The sequence below is a fragment of the Castor canadensis genome, chromosome 7 (genome assembly GCF_047511655.1).
Source record: "Castor canadensis chromosome 7, mCasCan1.hap1v2, whole genome shotgun sequence".
Lineage (NCBI taxonomy): Eukaryota > Metazoa > Chordata > Mammalia > Rodentia > Castoridae > Castor > Castor canadensis.
The window spans coordinates 50,931,222-50,954,739 of record NC_133392.1 but is presented as its reverse complement, the minus strand read 5'-3'; the positions used below and the strand labels follow the sequence as shown (position 1 = coordinate 50,954,739).

The following is a 23,518-nucleotide window of genomic DNA, read 5'->3' as shown; positions in this document are numbered from 1 at the left end:
TATGATCCTCACTTAATCCTTATCATGGTTCCCCTCCCACTGAGAGGGTTACTATCTTAAACCAGACTCCAAAATCTCATAATTATCCCAAGTTAGCCATCTTTACTTCAACAGGGTATTAAAATTCTGGCATGACAGTATCCTCCCTGATTAGGAAAGAATAAACCCAGATTTGTCTTGTCAATAGGTTATATTGATGACATTTGGGGAAGCTGATTATTTGACAAAAAGAGAATAGCTAAGTGCTGATAATTGTTGAAGCTGTATGGTAGACAAAAGGGAAATTAGTACACTAGTCTGCTTACTTTTGTGTGTTAGAATTTTTTTTGAAAAACAATCCTTGACAAATGTGACTACATGAAAGTAAAAACTTCTGCACAACAAAAGAAATGGTCTCTAAATTGAAGAGGCTGGGCACAGAATAGTAGAAAAATCTTTGCCAGCTATATATTTGACAAGGTATTAATAACCAGAATGTACAAGGAGTTCAAAAAACTAAACCCCCCAAAATTCAATGACCCAATGAAGAAATGGGCAAAAGAAGTGAATAGAATTTTTCATAGGAAGAAGACCAAATGGCCAAAACACATGAAGAAATGCTCACCATCCCTGGCTATAAAGGGATGCAAATCAAAACACATTAAGATTCTACCTCACTCCTGTTCAAATAGCTACCATGAAGAATATAGCAACAAAAGTTGGCAAGGATGTGGGGAAAAAGGAACCCTCATACACTGCTGATGAAAATGTAAATTAGTACAACCACTATGGAAAACAGTATGGGACTCCTCAAAAAACTAAAAAATAGAACTGCCATATGATCTAGCAATTCCACTCTTAGGGATATACTTGAAGGTATGTAAATCAGGTTGCAACAAAGACACCTGCACACTCATATTTATTACAGCATTATTCACAATAGCTAAGCTATGGAAACAGCTCAGATACCCCACCACTAATGAAAGGATTAAGAAAATGTGGTATTTATATACAATGGAATTTTATTCAGCAACAAAGAAGAATGAAATTTTGTCTTTGCAGGTAAATGAATGGAACTGGAGAACATCATCTTAAGTGAAGTTAGCCAAGCTCAGAAGGCCAAAAGGTGTATGTTTTCTTTCATATGTGAAATGCAGACCTAATACAAATATAGCAAGCAGTATTATGAAAAACAGATCATGGTAAGGGAAGGTCACATATGAGAGAAGGAGGGTAAAAGAAAGAAGTTAAGAGGGTGAATATGGTTGATGTAATCTAAACAAGAATGAATTTTTAAACTGGTTGAAACCACCATAAGCAAGGGACTAACGTAGAAAGAAGAAAAAGAGAGGAGAGGAGCCAAATCAGGCTATAATACATACATGCATGAAAGTGCCACAAGAAAACTTTCTGTGTAGCTACAGGACAAATATGCCTTGCCACCCACTCAGGAATGCCGCAAGGTAGATCCCAAACTACAACACCGTTCATATGAGCCCATTTTATCAATTAGTGGGCAATTTTCATTCCATGCCCTGGAGAGTGTAAAGTGAATGTTTTTCCACTGTGCTCTTTCTCATAATGGTAGGAAGAAGGCAGACAACAAATATGTGAGACAAGAGAATTCTTAGTGTCTAAAACAGCAGAGGAATCATTTCAAGGAATCCCAAGGCCTGATTGGAAATCCAAATACCACCATTGCTTCTTAGTACCCACACATGCTTTGCCAGATGCGCTCTTTCCTCATGCCTGTTGATACTCATTACCTTTAGTTTTCTCTTCCTGAGTCTTCTCCTTCATTTTATAGGCTCCAAGGTCTTTCCCATCTCTGTTTCTACTCTCAGACCTTCAGTGACTAACAGAGATGTCATCTTAATCCCTTCAGTTTCCTCCCTTAGAAACAATTTTATGAATGGTGGAATCACAGGTAGTCAGGCTAGCCCACAGAAGACAATTTACTCACCATGCTGAAATTCAAGTAGCTTTTCAGTAGAAAAACTGAAGCAAACATTACTGAGCAGTACCATTCTATTCATAAAAATGAAATAAAAATTTTTGATTAGTTTTTTTTTTTTTTTGTGGCCATCCTGGGGTTTGAACTCAGGGCCTCATGCTTGGTAGACAGGTGTGCTACCACTTGAGCCATTCAGCCACCATGAACTATTTGCCTTGGCTGGCTTTGAACCTGGATCTTCCTGATCTCTACTTCCTGAGTAGCTAAGATTACAGGTGTGAGCCACTGAACGCCAGGCTCTGCTTAGGTTTTTGAGGCTTCCTAGATGCTTATAAGGAGAACTCACAAGCTAACATTCTGAAAAATGAGATAATCAGTGTTTAGTAGCATTGCAATGCCAATAATTCAAGTTTCTAATCACTGGCTAGTCCTTTTCAGTTTTCATTAAATAATTTATTATTTGAATGACATTACTTACTCATAGAGTTTTAACTCTAGAGTAACCCTCATCTATAGTTTTCCTTTCTTTTGTTTCTCTTTTGTTTCTCCTTCTTCCCCTGCTTCCTCATCTCTCTCTGTCTCTGTCTCACTATGTCTTCCCTTTCAAAAATGAGCCACACAACTTTATTTTTCATTTCCACAAGAATCACAGAATTTTAAAACTGATCAAGCTATTAAATTAGCTGTTTCTTAGAACACTGAAGTCCAGAAAACTTAGCTAGTTACTACTCAAGGCCAGGGCTATAAATGGTAGGACAGAAGCAGCTTTCAGGCCCCAGAACTCTCTGCAATGTATACTTTTCATATATTATGATGGTCTTTAGACTTTTAGGCTTTTAGCATTATAGTGATTATGTGAAAGGCACCACTAATGGTGATATACATTTTAAAATTGACATTTATAGTTGATTCTAGATATTCCATCTTTGCTCGTGTGATTGACTACTTCCCCTCAGTTTTGTGGAAGCAATTCATGTTCTACTGGTTCTGTTTACTATCTGGTTGAAAGTCACAACATCACACGTGAACTTTTAGTGATTTCTGAAGGACCATTAAGAAGTTATTTGGTTTCTGTGCAAAGTCAAGCCTAGTGACAATAGACCCAGTAGTGATCTCAGTTGAGTCCTGCACTGAGGGATTGATACCAAATATAGAAATGCAGCCACCCTGTGCTCCAGGGCCTGATGGAATACTGCTGTCTGCAGATGTGTGTGAACCTCCTTCAGAAGGTAAGCAGCTTACAAGCTTCATGGAGACAAAGCAAAGCCATTATCTAAAGGAGGTGAAAAACGCAAATCTTATTTTATATTGAAATGCCCTTGGTAATTAGAAATAGTTGTGGAGTAAGACATTATGCTTTTTGTACATTTGCTATATGCAATGTTATTAAACAGTGTTCCTGACAAATTCAATAACATGGAGTTAATTTTTCTAGTATGACTGGTAGTTGAAACATTTCTTCAAGTCTTGTTAGAACAATTTTCGAGCCCTCAAGGGAAAACATAAGGGAAAGGAGAAAGGCAGAAAGAGGGGAGGACAAGGCTATATTTCTCTATTGCTACCAAGCAGAACAAACTTCAAAATTACTTCATATTTGGATTTTATCCAGCTTTTATCTAGCTAACACTGGCTTCATTTGCAACATGCTCTAAGCTAGGAGTTCTTAATCTTTTTTTTTCCCCCAAGCTGTACATGATTGATGATGGCTGGGGTGTGGAACTTTCCCATCAGGGTACCAGGGTTATGAGCTGTTCCCAGCGGAAGAACTGCAGCAAGTCCGTCACTTAGTCTCCACTAAAGTATGCACTTAGGAATGCACGTGTAATGTATTGCAGAGGAAACCTTGGCTCTGCTCTAATTTATTATTTAGAAATTAAATTATTTAAGTGTCAATATTTGACAAATGACTTGCAGTTGCAATATAGCTTACAGCTAACCATGGCATGCCAGAGTATTGAAGTAGCACTGTTGAGAACTGTTGCTTGAATTAGCTGAATTAAGCAGGCAGGCTTTTTGTTCCTTGAGAATACCAGAAGTTATATCTTTCTCTATCTCTCTCTTTTTTTTCTTTCTTTCTTTTTTTTTTTTTTTGGTGCTACTGGGGTTTGGACTCAGAACCTTGCACTTATTAAACAGGTGCTCTACCACTTGAGCCATGCCCCAGACCTTTTATGTTTTAGTTGTTTTTCGGATAGGGTTTCATGTTTTTAACCAAGGCTGGCCTCAGAGCTCAATCTTCCTTCATAAGGCCTCATGTGTTGCTAGGACTACATGTATGTGCCACCATGGCCAGCTTATAGACTTAGATGGGATCCAGTTAACTTTTCCCTCAACTGGCCTTGAATCTCAATCCTCCAGACCTCTGCCTCCCAAGTAACTGGGATTACAGATGTGAGCTCTGCACCTGGCCTTTGTCTCTCATCTTAATACCTGTTTCTTCCATCCATTCATATATCTGTTCATACACTCATATATGTATATATTGGTGCTCCAGAAGGCTAGATTCATAGTCTACTGAAATAAGAAATATAACTATCCACTGTCATGACCCAAAGGACAAGGAAATCAATATTTGTCCCTAGACACATCACTGCAAATGTCTATGGTCAATTGGAGATGGTCTTAAAGGTTTTGATTCTCCTCCCAGCAAGAGATGATGTCTTTTCTCTTGTCCTTGAATCTGGGCTGAATTGCATATGCTTTGACCAATGGAGTATAGTCAATTCTAGGCCAGACCTTTAGGTTGACTAGCAGCTTTTGCCTTGGTCTCTTGAAAGTCAGTTGCATTACAATATAGATTACCCTAAAATCATTATGTTGTGAGAAGTTCGAGCCACATGGAGAGGAGCTGAATAATGAAATGACACATGGAGAGATAGACCAAGGAGCACTGAGTTATGGACTATGTGAGTGAAGAAGCTATTTTGGAAGGCAGTCCTTTAGTCCCACCTGCCACGGCTGATACCACATGGATCAGTGAAGAACAACCCAGCTGTACTCTTCTGAGATTCCTGACCCTCAAAATCATGAGCAAAATAAAGTGGTTTTTAAAAGCCATTAAACCAGTAGAGAATCAGTATAATATCCATGGCCTGAGAATTTCAAAGACACACAGATTATCCTGCTCTAGTTAGACAAAGGCATTTATGTAAGGAGATTACTAGGGGAAATGTGGGCAGATTTACCTGGGCCAATCTCAGACAGCATGTGGAAAGAAAGAGCACATCAAGGTTTAAAAATAGAAGAGTATTTCAATGCAACCATGGGAAGAGAAAGAAAAGCAGAACGTTCTCATTGAAGGTGGAGGAATTTGTGGGAGAAAATACCCTTTCTCCATTATAAACCAGTGAAGGTTTTGCTGAAGGTGTCCACACATCTTGGATGTGTTCTGACTTATGTGTACCCAAGGAAATGTGAAGCTGTCCTTCTTCAACTGTGTGACTTATTAAATTGTTACCTGTGTTTCGCTAGTTTTTCATCTGACCACATTGCTGGGAGGAAGAGGGTATTCAACACATAGAAAATTCCAGTCTCATGGGCCAGACATGGTGGTTCACATCTGTAATCTCAGTTACTCAGGAGGCAAAGGTCAGGAAAATGCATTTTGAGGACAACTCTGGTGTATATTGGTAGATCCCATCTCAACCAGCAGCTAGAAGCAGAGATAGGGACACAAACTCTAGACCCTATCCCCAAAATAACTAAAGTAAAAAGGACTGGGAGAGTGGCTCAAGTGGTAGAACACATACATGCCTAGCAAGTTCAAGGTCCTGAGTTCAACCCCCAGTACCATGAAAAACAGCAAAAAATAAATGTCATTTCCACCTGTATGGTTTTGTGCCCTCATGCCTGGTTATCCTGGGCTCCCCACATTGCTGTCTCTTACCCTAGCAGCACCTCAAACACTAGGTTAAGCTCCTTTTCTCACTTCTCTTCTCACCTACCACTTCTAAAGTGAAATAATTTCAGAGTCTAAATTTTGAAACATTAGAAAAGTATTTAAGAATTTCCCCTAATTTTTGTAAGTCAGAAAATATGAATTGAATAAGTATATGTATTATATGCTACAACTTTTTAGACACTGATATATCAAACTGGAAGGGATAGACAATGTAATTGTCTCAAATATATAAGAGGATGGATGAATTTAGGAGTAAAAAATGTCAGACTGAACACTATAGAATTTCATAGGATAGGTGCAAAACTGGTACTTAAGTCCAAACCATTGGTTCCCTTCTGAAGGGCACAGATGTGATTCCGGAGTATCACTTGACTCTAGTAATCTGACTCTGCAGTGTAACGAGAGGCCAAAACCACTCACAGTGATCCTGGGTCTCCTGCAAGAGCACAATGTTAAGGTGAAAGGGGCATCAGACTAATTTTACTCTTCATCAACAGATCACATCTGGAGTAATACGTCCAATGTGTGGTTGCACTTTAAGAGGATGCTATCCCCTTTATCCAGTATTATACAAGATCCTGAAGGGATTCTAAGTTGTGTCATATGAGGATCTACTGAAGGAAATGGAAATAATTGGATAGGAGATGAGAAGATAAAGTAGATTCTGAGGGTCAATCAGCCATAGTGGAAGTGACAAGGGGCAAAGGAGGGCTGAAGTGACTCTAATAAAGGAGTTTTGTGAAGTTTGAATTTCCGGGCTCTGAGGATTTTAAGAAGCAGTTAGAGATTGACCTGGAAGTTGAGATATTAAAAAAAAAAATAGACCAAATAACTACCAAGCTTCCTAAGAATCACATTATTTGTAAGAATGTATTTGGTTATCTGAAAATTAATTCAAGCTAAGGCGTTAAAAGTGAAACATGCTTTCCTGAGAAAATTTTTATTTTAATAGGCTCTATGTTGAACACCTCCACTACTATGCCTACATCCTGCTCCCATAGCAAACATTGCTGAGGAATCAATTCCAATGTTGAATTGGATAGACTGGCATGACACCTCAGAAACAGTGTTTTGGGCAGCCAACACCATCACCTGGGTTAGGATAGCAGCACTAAATCTGCTAGTTTTCTCAGCAAAGCAAAGGAAGGAATGTCTTATGTTGGAGACTCTCCTTACTTGTTTTGGAAAATCCCACTTGAAACAAATTTCTTAAAATAGGAAACAGTACTTCATTCTACCTAGAGGGGAGAAAAGGATAAATGCAACATTATCTTGAAAGAATGGAACCAACTATTCATTCATTGATTTCATCCCATAAATGTCTATTGAGTGGCTACCATGGTAGATATTATTTGGGTCCTGGGGATACGGTAGTGAATTAGACTCAAGAGTCTTGGTTCCTCTTAGGGGGGAGGAGGGGAATTGTAAAACAAATGAATGAATATATTAAGTATCAGATAGTTATAGGTCCTGTGAAGAAAATAAAGCAGAAAAGAACAACAACAAAAAAAAACAAAGTAAAAAAGAGATACTGAGTCAAGGAAGGCAATTAGGGAGCCCCTTTTATCACATTTCAGCACATTACACTAGTTGTTCCCAGCAAAGGGAACTGCAAATGCAAAGATCCTAGGGCAGGATCACGTTCATCTGTTGTAATAGCAGGGAGGCCAGTGTGGATGGAGATAAGTTCAGTTTTCCCCAAGGCAAAGCCAAACAATCTAATAGGCCATGATAATGAAATTATAAAAATATTCTTATTTGACATTCTGAATATAATTGAAATAGTGAACTAATTAAAGATTAACTCTTATCCAGTAGAGGGTCATATATACTTTTTTCTGAAAAAAATGTTAATAGTTAACATTCCATAAACTTCACCTCACATGTGACCCTCACTGCATAATTATAAAAAGGTAACATTTATAAAATTAACTAAGAATTTCATAAATTTCTCCAAAGATCACTCTTAATTCTTTGATATTGAATTCATTCCCTTCTGAATCGACACTCCACTGCATTTGTAAGTTTTTACTCTTTGGTTGCTACTACCAAAACCTCACTTGCCACTGGTTTTGAATGTGATTCAAGTTTTTCTTCAATATCCCTTCTATTGACTTCATGAATTCTGAATCTGCTTTAAGAGTTGAAATTTCAGTTAATCATCAATTTACATTGTATCTGCATCTTAGTGTTGGATGAATCAGAGAGATATTGTCAGACAAAGGTGGATTTGGTATAAACTAACATTAATTAAGGGGGGCTGATTAAACGGAGACCAATGCCATAAACAGTCTGCCACAGGTGTATATTTTTGTTTCAATACTTTACTTCCCTGGACACCTTTGATTTTTCAAAGTAGTTCAAATATTGACCACTCAGATAATGAGACCCCTTTGTTAAGGTGTCAAGTATTAGGGCTGGCAAAGAAAAGAATTAGATGACAGAGAGTTAGGGAGAGAGATTTTTTTTTAATGGGAAATTATCTTTTCAGGCAAGATTCCTCTTTTTCACAGGGAGGCCTGATCACTCCCAAGGGCACTGACAGGAAGCTACAGGTCACAGTGTCCAGGCCAATAGAGCAGGGTTCTGCTGACTTCCTGGCATTGTGAGGATTCTGGCCTCTTGCCCCAGCATCTTACAGAAAGTGATTTCTCAGAATTGTCTGTTCCTCCAGGGATGTGCAAGCATTTTAAACCAAAGAGCCGTAAAGTAAGCGCAGAATCATTCTGGACGGACCTCATTTCATCCACTCCAGCCTGTTCACATTTGGTAAAGTTTAAAGTTTATGGTTCTTAAAAATAATTTTGAAAAAAGCTATGTAAGCACTGTGCCATCATAGGAAGTAGAAAGAAAATATCATATGTTAATCTGTTACTCAAGTGGAGTGGTTTTATTTATCTCTCAAACTTTGTTTGTGTTATTTTATAGCAAGAGTAATGACGACAAAGCTTGCATTTATTGATTGCTATGGTGTTGGTTCCAGGAATGTCATTTAATCTTTGCAAGCATCCATGAGGTAGATTGTCATTCTCTCCATCTTACAGATGAGACAATTGAGGCATCAAGCAATTGTTCCAAATTGAGCTACTGGCACGTGGTGGGTGTTGAACCCTAGCAGCTTTAGAAACTTCTTTCTTGAGCATGCCCCTGTTGTTTTACATTTTGCATGCAAGCAAGTTAATACATCAATCTTTAAAAAATTCCAATTACAACAAAGAAATTATGGTATTAAACATGAAATTCAGTTATTGGTTTTAAGAGCACTGATAGAAAAAGCAAAACATTGCCATTTTCAGTATGTAAGTGATGTAACCATATTCATGTTTGCATCTTTATTTTCCCCATGCTCTGCTTAGCTTGTTTAGAGTTCTACACGTAATATACACGCTGTGCATTACACATTACAATATATACTTATACCAACACTGTACGGTAACAGGGACTGTGTCTTGTTCAGGACACAGTGTTAAAGTATGTGGCATCATTTGGTTATTCATTTGTTCAATAAGCAAATATTTTGCATTTTTTCTGAAACACTCAGGAACTGTTTTCTCAGAATTCCTAAGTTATGCATGATATTAATTGATGTATTTAACCAGCCAGGTGCTGGTGACTCATGCCTGTAATCCTAGCTACTTGGGAGGCTAAGATTGGGAGGATAGTGGTTCAAGGCCAGCACAGGCAAAAATAGTTCTCAAGACCGCTTATATTTAACCAAAATATTTTTGGTCTTTAATGAATTTGAGGAACACTGGTTAAAAATAGATGAAATACAAATATGCCTCCTTTCCAAAACTTATTTTTGTCAAGTAACTTAAAAAAAAAATCCTGGACCATATAGGAGACTAGACTCCAACTGCTACTCTGGGATATACTTGTCTACAACTTCTTTAGAAGCTCCAATATTAATGTTTCTGCTTTTCTTTCTGAACTCTCTCTGAATTGCAGCTTAGATAAGCTGTCTCCAAAAATCTATGTCATATGATACTCATCAGTATTCCAAGTTGAACAGTACAAAACGTTTTTCAAAAGCTTGTAAAGACAATTTCTATACCTAATTTAAGATAAAAACAAATTTGAGAATTGATTTAGCAGTAAAAACTAAAGTGGTTTCTTACAAACTGCCAACTGTCAGGATTTTTTTTTCTTGGATATTTTTGTTTTTACCAATCAATTGTTTTCATTGTACATGAGTAATACCCCAAGCCTAATTTTGGTGCTCTCTATTCATGAGTTGCTGAGAATTTTTTAAAAATTTCTTTATGGGCAATATTGAATACATGCATTTACTGAATATATTTGTCTTTTCATTTTTTTTCCAAAGGCTCCTTCATATTCCTGTCCAAGTTCTATTTCACAGTTGAAGGCATTACTCTTCTATTCCAAATGGATCATTGAGAATGTTTACACGAGAAAAGTATGATCTTTCTCTACTTCAGAACGTTTGGAATCCCTGCCATGGCCAAGGAGCAAATGGGCTTTCTGGAAACTGGCAACCTTCAAATCTGTGAAACCAAAAATGCTGATAGAGTTAGCTTTAACTATCTGATATAAAGGAAGAAGAGACCTCAATTTGTGATAAATACAGAGAAGAGGCTATATCTGTCATTGTCTTTATGAGACAGAAGGTGGTTTAAGAACATATATGTGCAATATATTTAAACACTCAAGGAATTCATATTTCTAAATTTGTATAATCCATAAAATTCAATTCTAAGACCATTTTAGGCTTTTATTCAGTTTATTTCAAAATATTTGGAAGCCAGGTGCCAGTGGCTTATGCCTGGGAAGCTGAGACTGGGAGGATTGCAGTTCCAAAGGAGAACTGGTTAAAAAAAAAAAAAAAGTTTTCAAAACCCCATCTTAACAGGGAAAAAAAAAAAAAAGTTGGGCATGGTGTAAACACCTGCTATCCCAGTGACAATGGGAAGCATAAAATAGGCTAGCCTGGGTGAAAAGACCCTATCTCCAAAAATAACCAGAGTAAAAAGGGCTGGAGACATGGCTCAAGTGGTGGAGTTCTTGCTTCATAAGCTCAAAGCCTTGAGTTCAAACCTACTACTGCCAAATATATATTTAGAAAGTAAAAAGAACTTTAATGAGAACTGCTTTTCTTTGAAAATACATTTTTGAGCTTTCAATGTATAACTTTAAAAAGTTAAAAACAGGATTTTCTAATAAATATAAGTACCCTCAGAAATTTATTCATGTGTGAATGAAGGAAATTAACATGGTGAAGCTGGTTCCAGGGACATTTTGATAATCAGAATATTTTCAGGCATTTAGCAAGAATGTTAGTTGGGTGAGATGTAAAATGATTGGTTAGATGAAGAATCTGTTAACATACTACAGTGAGATAAAATAAATATTGAGGTTATCTTTTCTAATGGATAGATGAATAAAAGTGCAAATTAGCATGTAACTTTACCATGGCTGCGATCTGATCTAATTGATATTTATATGAATAAATAGCAAAGTCAAACACAAGTATGTTCTAGAGAATGAATTAGCCCTCGGGTGGATCTGTTAAACAATGATTCAGTGTGACACTCTAAGGTCATACTTCTCCCTCTTGTTTCCAAGTTTGGGATAAATTTTCTAATTATTTTAAAATTTAAAAAATGAGGGTTTCTTTAGGTTGTAATTTAGTTCAGCAGCTTGGTTTATATAATTAGGACTAAAGGATACTATCAAAGCTGTTTCTGGGAAGTAGAAAGTCAAAAGGAGTGGGGGATTCTTCTTGTTTCAAAATTCAATTAAGCGTCTTTCACACATGACTGTTTACTCCCTATCAAGGTCAACATGGCAGGAGAGATGAACAATGGGGAGAGAGCAGGACAAATACCCCCAAGGGAATAACGCAAGTGGGGGTGACGTCTTCCCTTCCCCCATCAGGGCTGCCTTTATTCAAGCGGATAGCGTTTGTGGGTGGGATCACTACATCCTTTGTAAAGGTGCAAGCAGCAGAGCTTGGGGGCGGGGCGGGAGGCTGCTCTGGGCGTAGTGAGTCCCACCTCTGTGCGGTGCGCTGGTCACCAGCTAGTGCCTGGAATAAATTCTCTACTTGCCCCGCGTGGGCTCATTCACAGCTCACAGGTCCGGGGCTGGGCCCTTCCTCTTGGGGACTGAAATAACAGCGCAGACGGATCGGGTGTGATGCAGCGATCCCTCCTTCAGAGAGGCACTTCTTTTTCCTAGGCAATTAAAAAACAACAACAATGCACAACAAAAATAAAACAAAACCAAGCAGTCTCCCTCTCCCCCTTGTCAGTTTCCTCCCGGCTTTTTCTGACCGGTGGCTGAATCTTTGCAAGCCTCCATCCCTGGGGGGGGAGGAGAGGAGGCGGGAGGGGGGAGGGGGAGGGGGATGGGGAGGTAGCTATGTCAAATTGGTTGGAGACGTCTGCAAGAAGGCAAGTCTCCCGGGGAATCAGCACCTAGGTAGGAACAGCCCTGGGGTGGCTGTCCCCACCGCAAGCCGTGAATCGTGCGCGAGGCGGGGGTCGCGCGGGAACTCTGCAGGTGCTCCCGGCTGCATCCCGGGGTCCCGGGGCCGCCGCGCCCCGCCCCGCCCCGCTCGGGCCCCGCAGACTAGCCGGCTTCTGGGCTTTGTGGTTCGCCGGTGCGGCTGGGCCCCTGCTGGGGGTGTCGTTACGAGCATGTGCAGACAGCAGCCCAAGGTAGAGCGAGCGTGCCGGGCCAGCCCCGAGACTTGCCTTGCAATGCCATGTTTGTGTATGTGTTCTAACTCCCGGAGAGCAATCAGGGAGACGGCTCCCCGGCCGGACTTGGCTGATGTTTTCTTGTTTCTGTTTCAGCCTTCAGGATAATTCCTTCAGCAGCACCGCTGTAACAGAGTAAGTGACTCCTGCCGTTAACCTTACACTTGCATGCCTTTCTCTGGAAGTAACTATCAGGAAGGTATCCACCGTCCTCTGCCCTTCTTCCTATTAAATGCATTGTCTCCTGTAACGTGGGGCTTCCAGACATGCTGACTGACGCGGCCTAGAAATCTTTACAGGTTGAAATCAACATTTTAGCAGCTGCAGGGGAGATATTAAAACCAGCTGATTGCTTGCAGGGAGCCCAGTACTCCAATATACGTGTTCCTGGAGCTCAGATTTCTTTTTTCTGTTTTTTAAGCCTGACATGTCAGAGAGGGAGCTTGGTTGTATTTTGGCAACACTAGTGCTGGTTTTTATGGAGTGCATGCTGTATACAGTTGCCGCAAATTGGAGATGGATGTGTAATGACTTGAGTTTAATTCCAGCATGTAATAAACAGGCTAAACTTGTCTCTGCTCTCTTGTGTCTACAGATTTTTAGACACAAAAAAAATCACAGTGGAGTAAACTTTTCTTGCATGCCCTTTGTCATTTTTGTCTTCTGACCTCAAAGATGTAACTATAGGAGGAATGAGTCATTCGGTCCTATGGAGAAAGCTTTTGATTATGGCAACTAACACTATTAAAACATGAAATGAAGAGGCGCAATGTTTTACTCAAGGCCAGCAGCCGCGGTATTTTTTTTATTAGATATTTATAGTTTCATTTAGATATTTGTAGTTCGTTGTTTTTAATTGTCACCCCTTTCTTAGTACATTTTCCTAATAGTATGCAATAAGTATTAAAAATTAATAGGTAGCATACTTTGCTAATATAATTTGTATGTATATATTTGTACAAACTATATATGCTTCATCTAGCAATCTTTCTCTAGGCGAATTCATGGTGATTACTTCTGGAACCTTTTGGTAGAAGTCACTCTGAAAAACTTTTCAGGAAAAAGGTGTGTGTAAAGTTGTATACTCAGCTACATTAAAAAAAAAAATGTTTCAAGTTTGATACAGAAACCCTAACTAACCAGAGAGCTGTTTGCGTTATATAAAGTTCCCTAAAAAGCAAATAAATGTAGAAACAAGTATCATTTGAGTTTCAGGTCTCACCACTGTTATTACTTGGTGATAGGGTGAGATTTTTAAAGTGCTTCCCAGGGCCTCCCTTTAGTTTCCCACATTCTGCTGTTTTTGTGTTTGGATTGCCACTATCTTAGTGTCTGACTTTGAGTACATTTAAGAAGAGTCACTTTAAAAGAACAATCAGGGTTGACTTTAGAAGATGCAATATAAAATACTCCTTAATGAGGTTGCTAGTAACTCACCTGCAATTTTGGTTTTCTAAAATCCTGGAAGAAGAGGAGAGATGTATGTCAAAATCTGTAGGCCAAAGATGAGGCCTGGCCTTTCTGGTCCTGGTGCACAGGTACCTCTCTGCTCCTTTGGTATGTTTCCAAGCAATAAGTGTTTTCTGGGCCTGATTCTTGGGAGCCCTGTGTGATTGAATCCCCAGAATCAGCAACAGGCCTAGCAGCTTCAAAACAGAGACACGTGGCTCCTGATTTCACATGGATGTGTTTTTGGGTAAAGGTTTGATGGCTGGATGCTGGGGAGAGTGTGATGCTTTGTCTTTGGACATTCCCCAGGGAGTTCTGATTGCATAAGATCATGTTGTTACTTTCAGAGAAGTGACAGTGGTTTATTTTAAAAGACTCTGAGTGATAATTAGGATCCTGTCTGGTTAATAGGAGATCTAAGGAGCATATTGACAACATACCAAAAGCTTCATAGATGTAATACAGCATAGACTGGGGCCAATTGAAAGCAACCATTTCCCCTCCCATCAATAATATGGGCCATGTTTCTTGGTTCTTTGAGCCTGACTGCTTCAATAACAGGGTCAGGGGCACTGTCCTAAAACACAGACACAGCAGTAAATGTTAGGGTGAGTCTTGGCCTGCACTGAGGAGGCGTTTTCTTCTCTTACATGGTTTAGCGATAAGAAAAGTTCCTCTTCCCTCTTTCCCCATTTCTACCTGGAGATGATTTCTTTTGGATTAAAGCCTCTGGTAGTGACCCTTATTAAACTAGAAATTTAAAAGTTTGTGCCCCTAGGAGGGGGATTCAAGTGTCATTAATTCTTTAATATAAATTATTTTGTCAGCTATTCTAAACTAATATTATTTTATCAGGGTCCCACAATTGATGGAGGATCTTATAAGAGTCAAAGGGAAGTGGAATTGGGAGGGACTCAAGGACAGCTTTTATTCTCTCCTTGATTTTCCCCAGTTCTCACATTATCTGTGCAGTTCAAGACCAATTTGGTTTCTTTTTCCAACCAAATTATTTCACCGTGTTAATGGCTAGCCTTGGCCTTAAGTTCTTCTGTATCTGTGGCATCTTTTCATCTGTTGTATTTCATGGTGATTTCCTATGTTGCTCTGGCTAACTTGCTATTTGAAATGAAGCCCAGCTTGCAAAAATTCTGATGAGTTTTTCAAGGCATTGGTTCTCAAAAGCAACTCATCAGTACTGTCAACTAAGGAAGGAGATAGCAGCCAATGAAAAATAATAGATTCCCAGATTTTCTCTCACAGTGATTGTGACAGAGTCATTCAGAATAGATGACTATTCTATAGAGTCAGCCTAGAGCTGGTCTTGGTTTTGCAAACCTTTAGGTTGAAAATTTTTAGAAGCTTGCATTATGTGGGTGGACAATCAGGTTTAAAATTTAAAATTTCTGGGCTGGTCATGGTGGCCCATGTCTGTAAGTCCAGCTACTCCAGAGGCAGAGGTGGGAGGATCGAAGGTGGAGGCTGGCCAGCCTAGGTAAAAAGTTAGTGAAACCCTATCTCAAAAACAAGCTGGGTGAAGTGGTGTATGCCTGTAATCCCTGCTACTGGGAAGGTGGAGGTAGGAGGATCATAGCCTGGGGCAAAAATTCAAGACCCTATCTGAAAAATAATAATAATTCAAGTTGCAGGGATAGGCCCTGAGCTCAAAACCCAGTACTACCAAAAAAAATTACATTCCTAGGCCCCCTCCATAAGAGAGGTGTTGTAGTGGGGCTGAGGTGGGTTAAGGGCTGGAGTCCGATCATTTTAACCAGGTATTTCAGGAGTCCAGCAGTTACACTTTGTGAAACCCCACGGAAGTCCACACCTCTGCAACTTTCCCTTCGGGAGAGATGGTACTACAGGGTGAATGGTAAATCCTTTTTGGCACGGCTATATTTTATCTGCCAGCCAATCTGAGGCCTTTCCTCCTATTTAGTGAGAAAAGAGAACTTCTCATGGACACTTCTTTCACTACCATTATTTGAAGAAATGTTCTCCTGCTACCATTAGCCTCTGAGAACACAGCTAAAGAGGTTATTTGCCTCCTGCCTGTGAACTCAGTGTGTTAGGACAGACAACCCAGGCTCCACTGCTTTAGGCCTTGCAGTCTTGGGCAATAACTGAGCCTCCGTGTGACAGTAATTCCTACCTCACCTCAGGATAACTTGAGTTGATATGAAAGAGCAAGTGAACTGGGAAGTACGACATACCTTTTTCTTGCTGTGCTTGACAGAGGGAGCAAAAGCCCCTCTGTCATGATGCTGAGCATTTAGTTAAAAAAATGATTGCAAAGACAAATTATCCATAATTATCTCAGAGACCTCAAATTAAGGAATCTTGAACTTAGGATCTTGTTATGGGAACTACAAAGGAACTCATTAAATAGACATTTTTCATATTTTTTTTTACTATGAACAACTATAAGAAAAACATCCTGTATTACAATTCAGTGCAGATTCATATATGTAATTTAAATGAGTTCCATGAGATAGCAATTAACCCTTTCCTCACTGACATTTTCTACTCTAACACTAACAAAACATGCTGGTAGCTGTTACACAATTTAAAAATCCACAAACAGGTCACAGGGTCCAATTTGAAAATCATTGCATTAGGACCATGCTCAGTTTTGAGTATCTAAGAGGGAGGTCATGAAAAGCATTGGTCTTTAAATTCTTGTGTAGAGTTATAATGTAGGAAGAGAATACCATGCCCCAGACCAGTTGGTCATTTGATCTGAGTTGACTGTCTTCCTGGAATGGGCATATGTGGGTATGGATTCCCACTGTGGAATCTATTTTCACAGTTAGGCCTATATTGTACATTTGCAGGGCCCTCCTGGGAAATGACAAAAAGGAGATGCTAATTGAGTGGAAGCTGATGGCCTTTATTAAAGTAGCTGAAAACACCAAACTTGAACAGCTTGTATGTATGCCTTGTAAGCCAGTAATGAGGTTTATTTCAATTGCTGAATCTGGAATCTTGGAATTGTGTTTCCTCAGGTGACAACTGGAGTTGCTAAGGAGATTTTAAAATTGGATCCATTAATTTGACCTGGTCTTATGCTTCAAAAAGCCTCTGCAACTTTGTATGTTTTCATACTGAGTTTCCATTTGCAACTGATCATATTTTGAGAAGAAAGATTAGTACATCAAATAAGAGGGGAGAATAAGTTCTTGACAAATCCTCAAATAATTGGTATTGTTGAGCTCCAGGGTTGAATCTTAGTTTGAACCCAATTCCTTGGAGCAACAATTCCTGACTACTACTCTCCTCCTCCTTCTCCTTCTCTTCCATCTTCTTCATCTTCATCTTCTCCTTTTCCTCCTTCCCCTCCTTCTTCTCCTTCTCTTCTTCTTTCTTCTTGAGTCATGCCCCAGCCCTAGATTTCTATTCTTTGTAGATTTTTCTACTTTGCTATTGAAAAACATTATTATTCAAATTATTAAGCCCAGATGCTCTATTGGGTGAATGCTGCTGATGGAGTAGAACGCAATACTTGGGAATTTAATTGTCCATGAGATGGACAGAGTAGGTTATTGGCAGTCAAAAACATGAGACAGCAAGGAAGCTTGGATTATTTAGTTAAAAGCATTTTGTTAAGTTAACTGATCTTTTCATTTTTTGCCAGAAGGAGCAAAATATTTCAGCAGATAAAGAAAGTTAGGGTCTGTAGGTACCTTTGTTTAACTCACTACATAAGCCATAATTTCAAAAGTGATTATTAAAGGAAGAGAACTAGAGCTTTCCTCATTTCATTTGTGGGTTAATTATACACCATTGCCAGTAAAGAATACTTAAAAATTTTTAAGTCATTTAATATAGTACAAGCACTGTATTATGGCTCTATTTGTATATGTTGGTATTTATTTATTTATTTTTGTCTACTTATGGCATTGTGAATTTCTTGGAGCATGGTCCAGATCCTCACTAAATTTTTTGTCCTTTAGAAGCAGTGCTATTCAAAGTGTAGGTATCTAACTTGTTTGTAACTTATCTAAATCCATAAAAGAACAGAAATTGAGAGTAAGCATCTAATAAATTTCATAGAAATCTGACATTGATGGGACATTTTTTTTTTTAATTTTATTATTCATATGTGCATACAAGGCTTGGGTCATTTCTCCCCCCTGCCCCCACCCTTGATGGGACATTTTTACCACAGTATTATATATGTAGGTATGTATTAGGTGGGACTGGGGTTTGAGCTCAGGTCTTCCAATTTGCAAAGCAGGTGCTCTACTGCTTAAGCCACAACTCCAGCCCATTTTGCTCTGGTTATTTTGGAGATGAGGTCTTGTGAACTATTTGCCCTGGCTGGCCTTGAACCTTGATCCTCCTGATCTCAGCCTCTCAAGTAGCTAGGATTACAGGTATAAGCCACCAGTGCCCAGCTAAACTCTATATTTTTTCAGTGTCAATTCTCCCAAGCATTGTGCTTGTCACAGTGGCAGTGTCTCTAGAAAAATAAAGTATACTTATTTCTATTGCTATTTTATGAAATAAGTGACTAATTCAATGACTTCAGAGGTGCAAAAGATTATATAGTAATGTGAGGCAAGATATAATTGATTACTAAAACCTCAGAATGAAAAGTAAACATTTATTCATTAATGTTGAAGTAGGAACATGGTAATATCTGTGAACTTGGCTGAAAGGTCCCTGGAACTGTTGTGACCTAACTTGGGCATAAAAGATGAGTAGGAATTGAAGATGATAAAAGCATTCCAGACTGGGGTGGGGTAGGGTGGGTATGGCTGAGAACATAACAAAGTCGCCCTCCTACACTAGAGTGAAAGGACTCCAGATTTCCCTAGGAAGTGTGAAGCACTAGAGAACCAAGAGTTTTTCACAAGGTTACTTCAAAAATTTTGTGAAAAACAACTGTCTCCTTTTCACATGATCAAGAAAGTCAAAGGCCAATGGGGTAAGCCAAATAAAAGCTGGCTTGGTTTGGCACTGGACTAGCTGATGAAGTAGGAAATACAAAAAGGCATACAGTGGAATGACTTTTGAGCCAACACCACCTCACTCTTCTTGGTGCCTGATGTCCCTATGTTGACCTAGGTCCTTGATGAGATCTTGTTAGCTTAAATGGAGCACCGTGATGTTGAGGGGTGACATCTCGTTCTCAGCTTTGAAGCTTACATGCTATGATGGTAATCAGGGCTGGTATGAGTGAGAGTGGTAAGGATTGTTCCATTTTATAAATTTTCATTTCCATTTTTTAATTTATCATGCTAATCTTGAGCTACTTCTAAATCATGACTGCTACTGCTATAGCAGACAGTTTAGTTGGACATGACATGCTTTGTACCTTTCTCCCCAGGTGTGACGAAGACACAGTCTCTCTACATGAAGATCAGACTGATTGTTCCAGTCTCAGGTATGACCTGCCATTACTTGGTCCTTATTTATAAGAGACAGAAATCATCTGAGCCTCATGTCTCTTCTTTAAATTTAAATTATTTGTTTTCATGTCTCATCTTCTCTACCTGATTTTCATCCTTGAGGGAAGTTATAACTTGTTCAATTTCGGATACTCCCCCTAGAGAACACAAGACTGTGCCTTACATACTGGGAATTGTCAATAAGTGCCTATTAAATTGAACCATGTTCCTGTTATATACCCTAAGGAATAATTTTTGGATTATTCACCAAATATATTATTGAGTATCTAAGATATGATCCCAATTATCCAGGGGCTCGTGCTACCTTGGCAATACCTTCCAAATTAACCATTTCTTCCACATTTACCTTGTTCCAAGCACATCTATGTGCAGTTTGTTATTTAATCTAAGCAACTGAAAGGAAACTGACATTTTTCCTTACCACCCTGTAGATGGAAAAACTGAGGCTCAGTGGTATTGTAGCATCTAACATAGTGGTCTAAGGCAGAATTAGGACCCAGGCCTGTGTGACTCTACAAGTCTGTTCTAAAATAACAAACATTTGGTGAAGGGCTTTTTTATAAGCCAGAAATCAGATAAGGATTTGGGATAGAGAAGTCAAACTTAACCTGCTCCCAAGAATTCAATCTGCTGGAGGAGACAGGCAAGAATATAGATGAAGAGGCCAAAGTACATTCTGTGTTATTATGCTAGAAGTAAACAAAGCATTCACCTGGAAGGACAAAAAAAGTTTCTGGGGATAAGTTCCTAAAGAGAATTACATGTTGCACAAGACTTTTTGTGTAAGTGTGTGTGGATCTAAGGCCAAGAAAGATTTGATGCCACCAAACCGAAGGAGCAGCTTACTGGAAAGCCGACGGCAGAGAGAATAGTATGAATTGAAGGAACAACAAGGAGGTCAGGATGACAGGAACCCTGAGAACCAGGCAGGGAGGCAAGGGGTGATAAGAAATGAATCTCTAGAGATAAACAAAGACCAGATTTTGTAAGGTTTGTGTGCCCAGAAGTTTGGAATTTATCCTGGAGGTATTGAGGAAACTAAACAGAACCCTTGGATTTTTTTTTTTTTTTTTTTTTTGCAAATAACCACTTGACAAAGGCTCTGCCTGTGAGAGACAATAGCTTTCATTTATTCAGTTATGGCCTTGAGCCAGCTTTCTATGGTAGGCATTCACAGAGACTGTATTCTCTCTGCAAGGTAGATCACAATCCACTTTATGGATAAGGATCATAGAGATGAAGGTATGTGGTCCAGGCTACACAAGTAATAAGTGGAAGCATCTTTTGATCTCTTGCACTTTTCAGGACCCCATGCTCATTCCCAGTTGAGACTTATTACAGTAGGGAGAGGCATAAATCACATAACCTGTATTATTCTGTTTGGGGAAACATGAGGAAACAATAATATGTTAAAATGTATTTCTAAATATGCTCTTTGTAAACAGATTCTACACTTATGTATCAGGAGAAAGGTGTTTTTGCTCCTGCACTTTTTTCCTTGCCTTCCAAGTCATGATCACATTTATAAATTTGAGTGACTTGGAAATAGGGTATAAAAACAAAGTTCAGGTATTATTTTGGGAATGAATCTATCATTCACTGTCTATTCATGAGTCTATCCTTGAAAAAACTACTTTTTCAATATTGGTCATATAATGAGAAGGCCCCATTTATCATTATATTCATAGTGTTCACCTGATTCTTAGTAAAATGAAAAACAAAATGCACACAGGTTTAAGTTATGGAATTTGATCATGAAGTGAAGTGTACAGGTGCCATCCGAGCACTGAGTGTATTAAGGTAACCATCTATTCAGTGATAGGACTCAGGTGCCTGAATCTTTGACTCTATATTCAGGGTGTGGTTCTGATGGCCTGGTTAGGTAAAATTGTACTTTGAATTCTATTTTATCCAGGTGACTTGCACCCTATCAAAACAATCCTGTCATACTTTTAAATCCCTCTGAAAAATGCAGGGAGATGATTATAAACTGACATTGCCAGTGAAGAGAAAGCATCATGCCTGAAACCAAGAAAATAGGAATGAGACACTGGAGCTCTGCCCAACCACTCTGGGTGTGCGTGAATTGGTCCTTCTATAGGGCATGTTACTTAATCTCGACATTTTAGAGTGTTTATCTATAAATTTAGGATTATAATGGCTAACCTAAATATCTCACATTATTATTGTGAAAGTGGGATACACATATTAAAGTGAAAGTTAAAAACAAATAATGATGGTATGTACATAGAGACAACTACTACAAGCCATGTATCCACTCACAAAGATTGGAAGGGAAGGTGGAGTGTGATAAAAAGTGAAATTCACATTGGCTTAAGTTCTTGTTTCTGTAAAATTGACTAAGCTGAGGCTAAAAAATCTGCTAGGTACCCTATAAGATTGTCAGCCCCTCTTTTCTGCATAGGTTTATTCAGTTTTTGGAATTTCTCAGTTTAGTTTCTCCTTTGTAGAGATGAAGATAAAGAGAATTACCCGGATGCGGGGGCTCGCGTAGAGGAGCAGGTGGTGCCCGCCCGCGAGGCACGACAGCATGTAGAGCAGACCCTGCTGGTGGATGGTGTGTTGCGACCCAGCATGGGCAACTTCAAGTCCCGGAAACCCAAGTCCATCTTCAGAGCTGAGAGCGGAAGGAACCACGGAGAGAGCCAGGTATGGCTGCGGGTGCCCCGGCCTTGGCCAAGAAGAGTGCTGAGAATTCTCAAGCGAGGGCACATTCTGCATCACTCTGCTGGAGGCGTAGACCACCAGCTCGCATCCCACGGATGCTCTCATGAGCAACTGGCTGCTCTGGTCAAACTGATCATTTAGTGCCCTCCAAACTGGCATTTCTAAATACTGGTCTTTGATTAAAAGGGGAAGTTACGCTCCTTCGGTGGGGAAGAGAGGAGTTGGATCTCTTAATGAAGATTCATTTAGAACAATGTAGCTCTTGCCCCCAAATCAGAACTCCCTGTTTGACCCAGAGCCCTTCTTAGGCTACACTTTAGCAGCTTTGAATAACACTCAGGCGTGTATGTGTATTTGCATGTGCTTGTGGTCAGTAAGTATGAATTCAGCATCTTTCCAATAAGATTCTGGTAATAAATTGATATTATATAATTTGTTTTGGAGACAGGTCTTACTACATAGCCCAGGGTGGCCTTGAATTTATGATCCTCTTTCCATAGCCTGCTAGTGCTAGCATTACAAATCCTGGCTGACATTTTATAAATTTTTAAAATTGTTTCTCCTTGTCTAGTATTACAACAAAGAATATGACTTAAAAAAAATCTAAAAGTCCCTTATATAATTCATGGTGCTTTTAAAAGAGATTAAATGAATATAATCTACTTTAATCTCACTAAGAAGTTAATATTCTCAACATTGATATTATACTTGTATTGCACCTAACATAGTTTTTGAAACACAGATGGCCCATAAATGCTAGTTTTGCTTTTTTTGTTAACTTTTAGATAATAACCTTAAAAATAATTCAGGAGGCTCTAAGTGTACTAGGTTAATTATGTAGGAATTTTAAGTCCAGTCCTATTTAGCAAATGGGCATCAGGTGATCTTCCTGTTAGAACTTTGGGCAGGTTATTTGACCTTGTAATTTTGTTATGTGCCTTTGTGGTTTTTATTTCCCTTCTTCCTTGACACTGTGACCTCTTAGTAAATTTTGCAGAGAGATGTAAATGCCCTCTGCATTTTTGAAGCTGTGTTGCTATTATCTTAAACTATGTACAGTGTTCACTGTGAAGAGAAGTAAGAGTAAAATACCATTGGGTGATGATAAGCTGAGACTCTGACTATTTTTTCAACCTTTTTTGTTTGTAGACCCTAGCATCTGGCCGTTTGAGGAGAGTTGTGTTGGGGAGGCACAGATTCCTAAATGGCTCTCCCAAAGTTTCATTTATCCCAGGGAGGCTAGACCTTGCATCTCCTACCATGGGTCTCCTGTGACTTGGTGGGCTTTGGTTGTGACCGTCCATCTCTCCTAAAAGTTTCCTTTTTCTTGTCATCCTGTAGCTGGCCTCACAGACTATACAGTTATCACTTGTAAATTCATGTCAATAGGGCATGTAATTCCTAGCCTGTGTTC

General features: G+C 39.1%; 1 protein-coding gene across 8 annotated transcripts in view; it reads left to right on the top strand.

Moving 5' to 3' along the window:
- The first annotated feature begins 12,224 nt into the window (after positions 1-12,224).
- The window catches only part of Fam13c (family with sequence similarity 13 member C), a 126,864-nt gene continuing 115,570 nt past the window's right edge, over positions 12,225-23,518 (top strand). For 2 of the 8 annotated variants that reach the window (XM_074078903.1, XM_074078902.1), the window contains exons 1-4: positions 12,528-12,691; positions 13,553-13,621; positions 19,335-19,391; positions 21,888-22,086. In XM_074078903.1, the coding sequence (XP_073935004.1) occupies positions 12,630-12,691; positions 13,553-13,621; positions 19,335-19,391; positions 21,888-22,086 (387 nt within the window). In that variant the 5' untranslated portion in view covers positions 12,528-12,629. The other 6 variants (XM_020186967.2, XM_020186966.2, XM_074078905.1 and 3 more) reach the window with 5 other exon arrangements.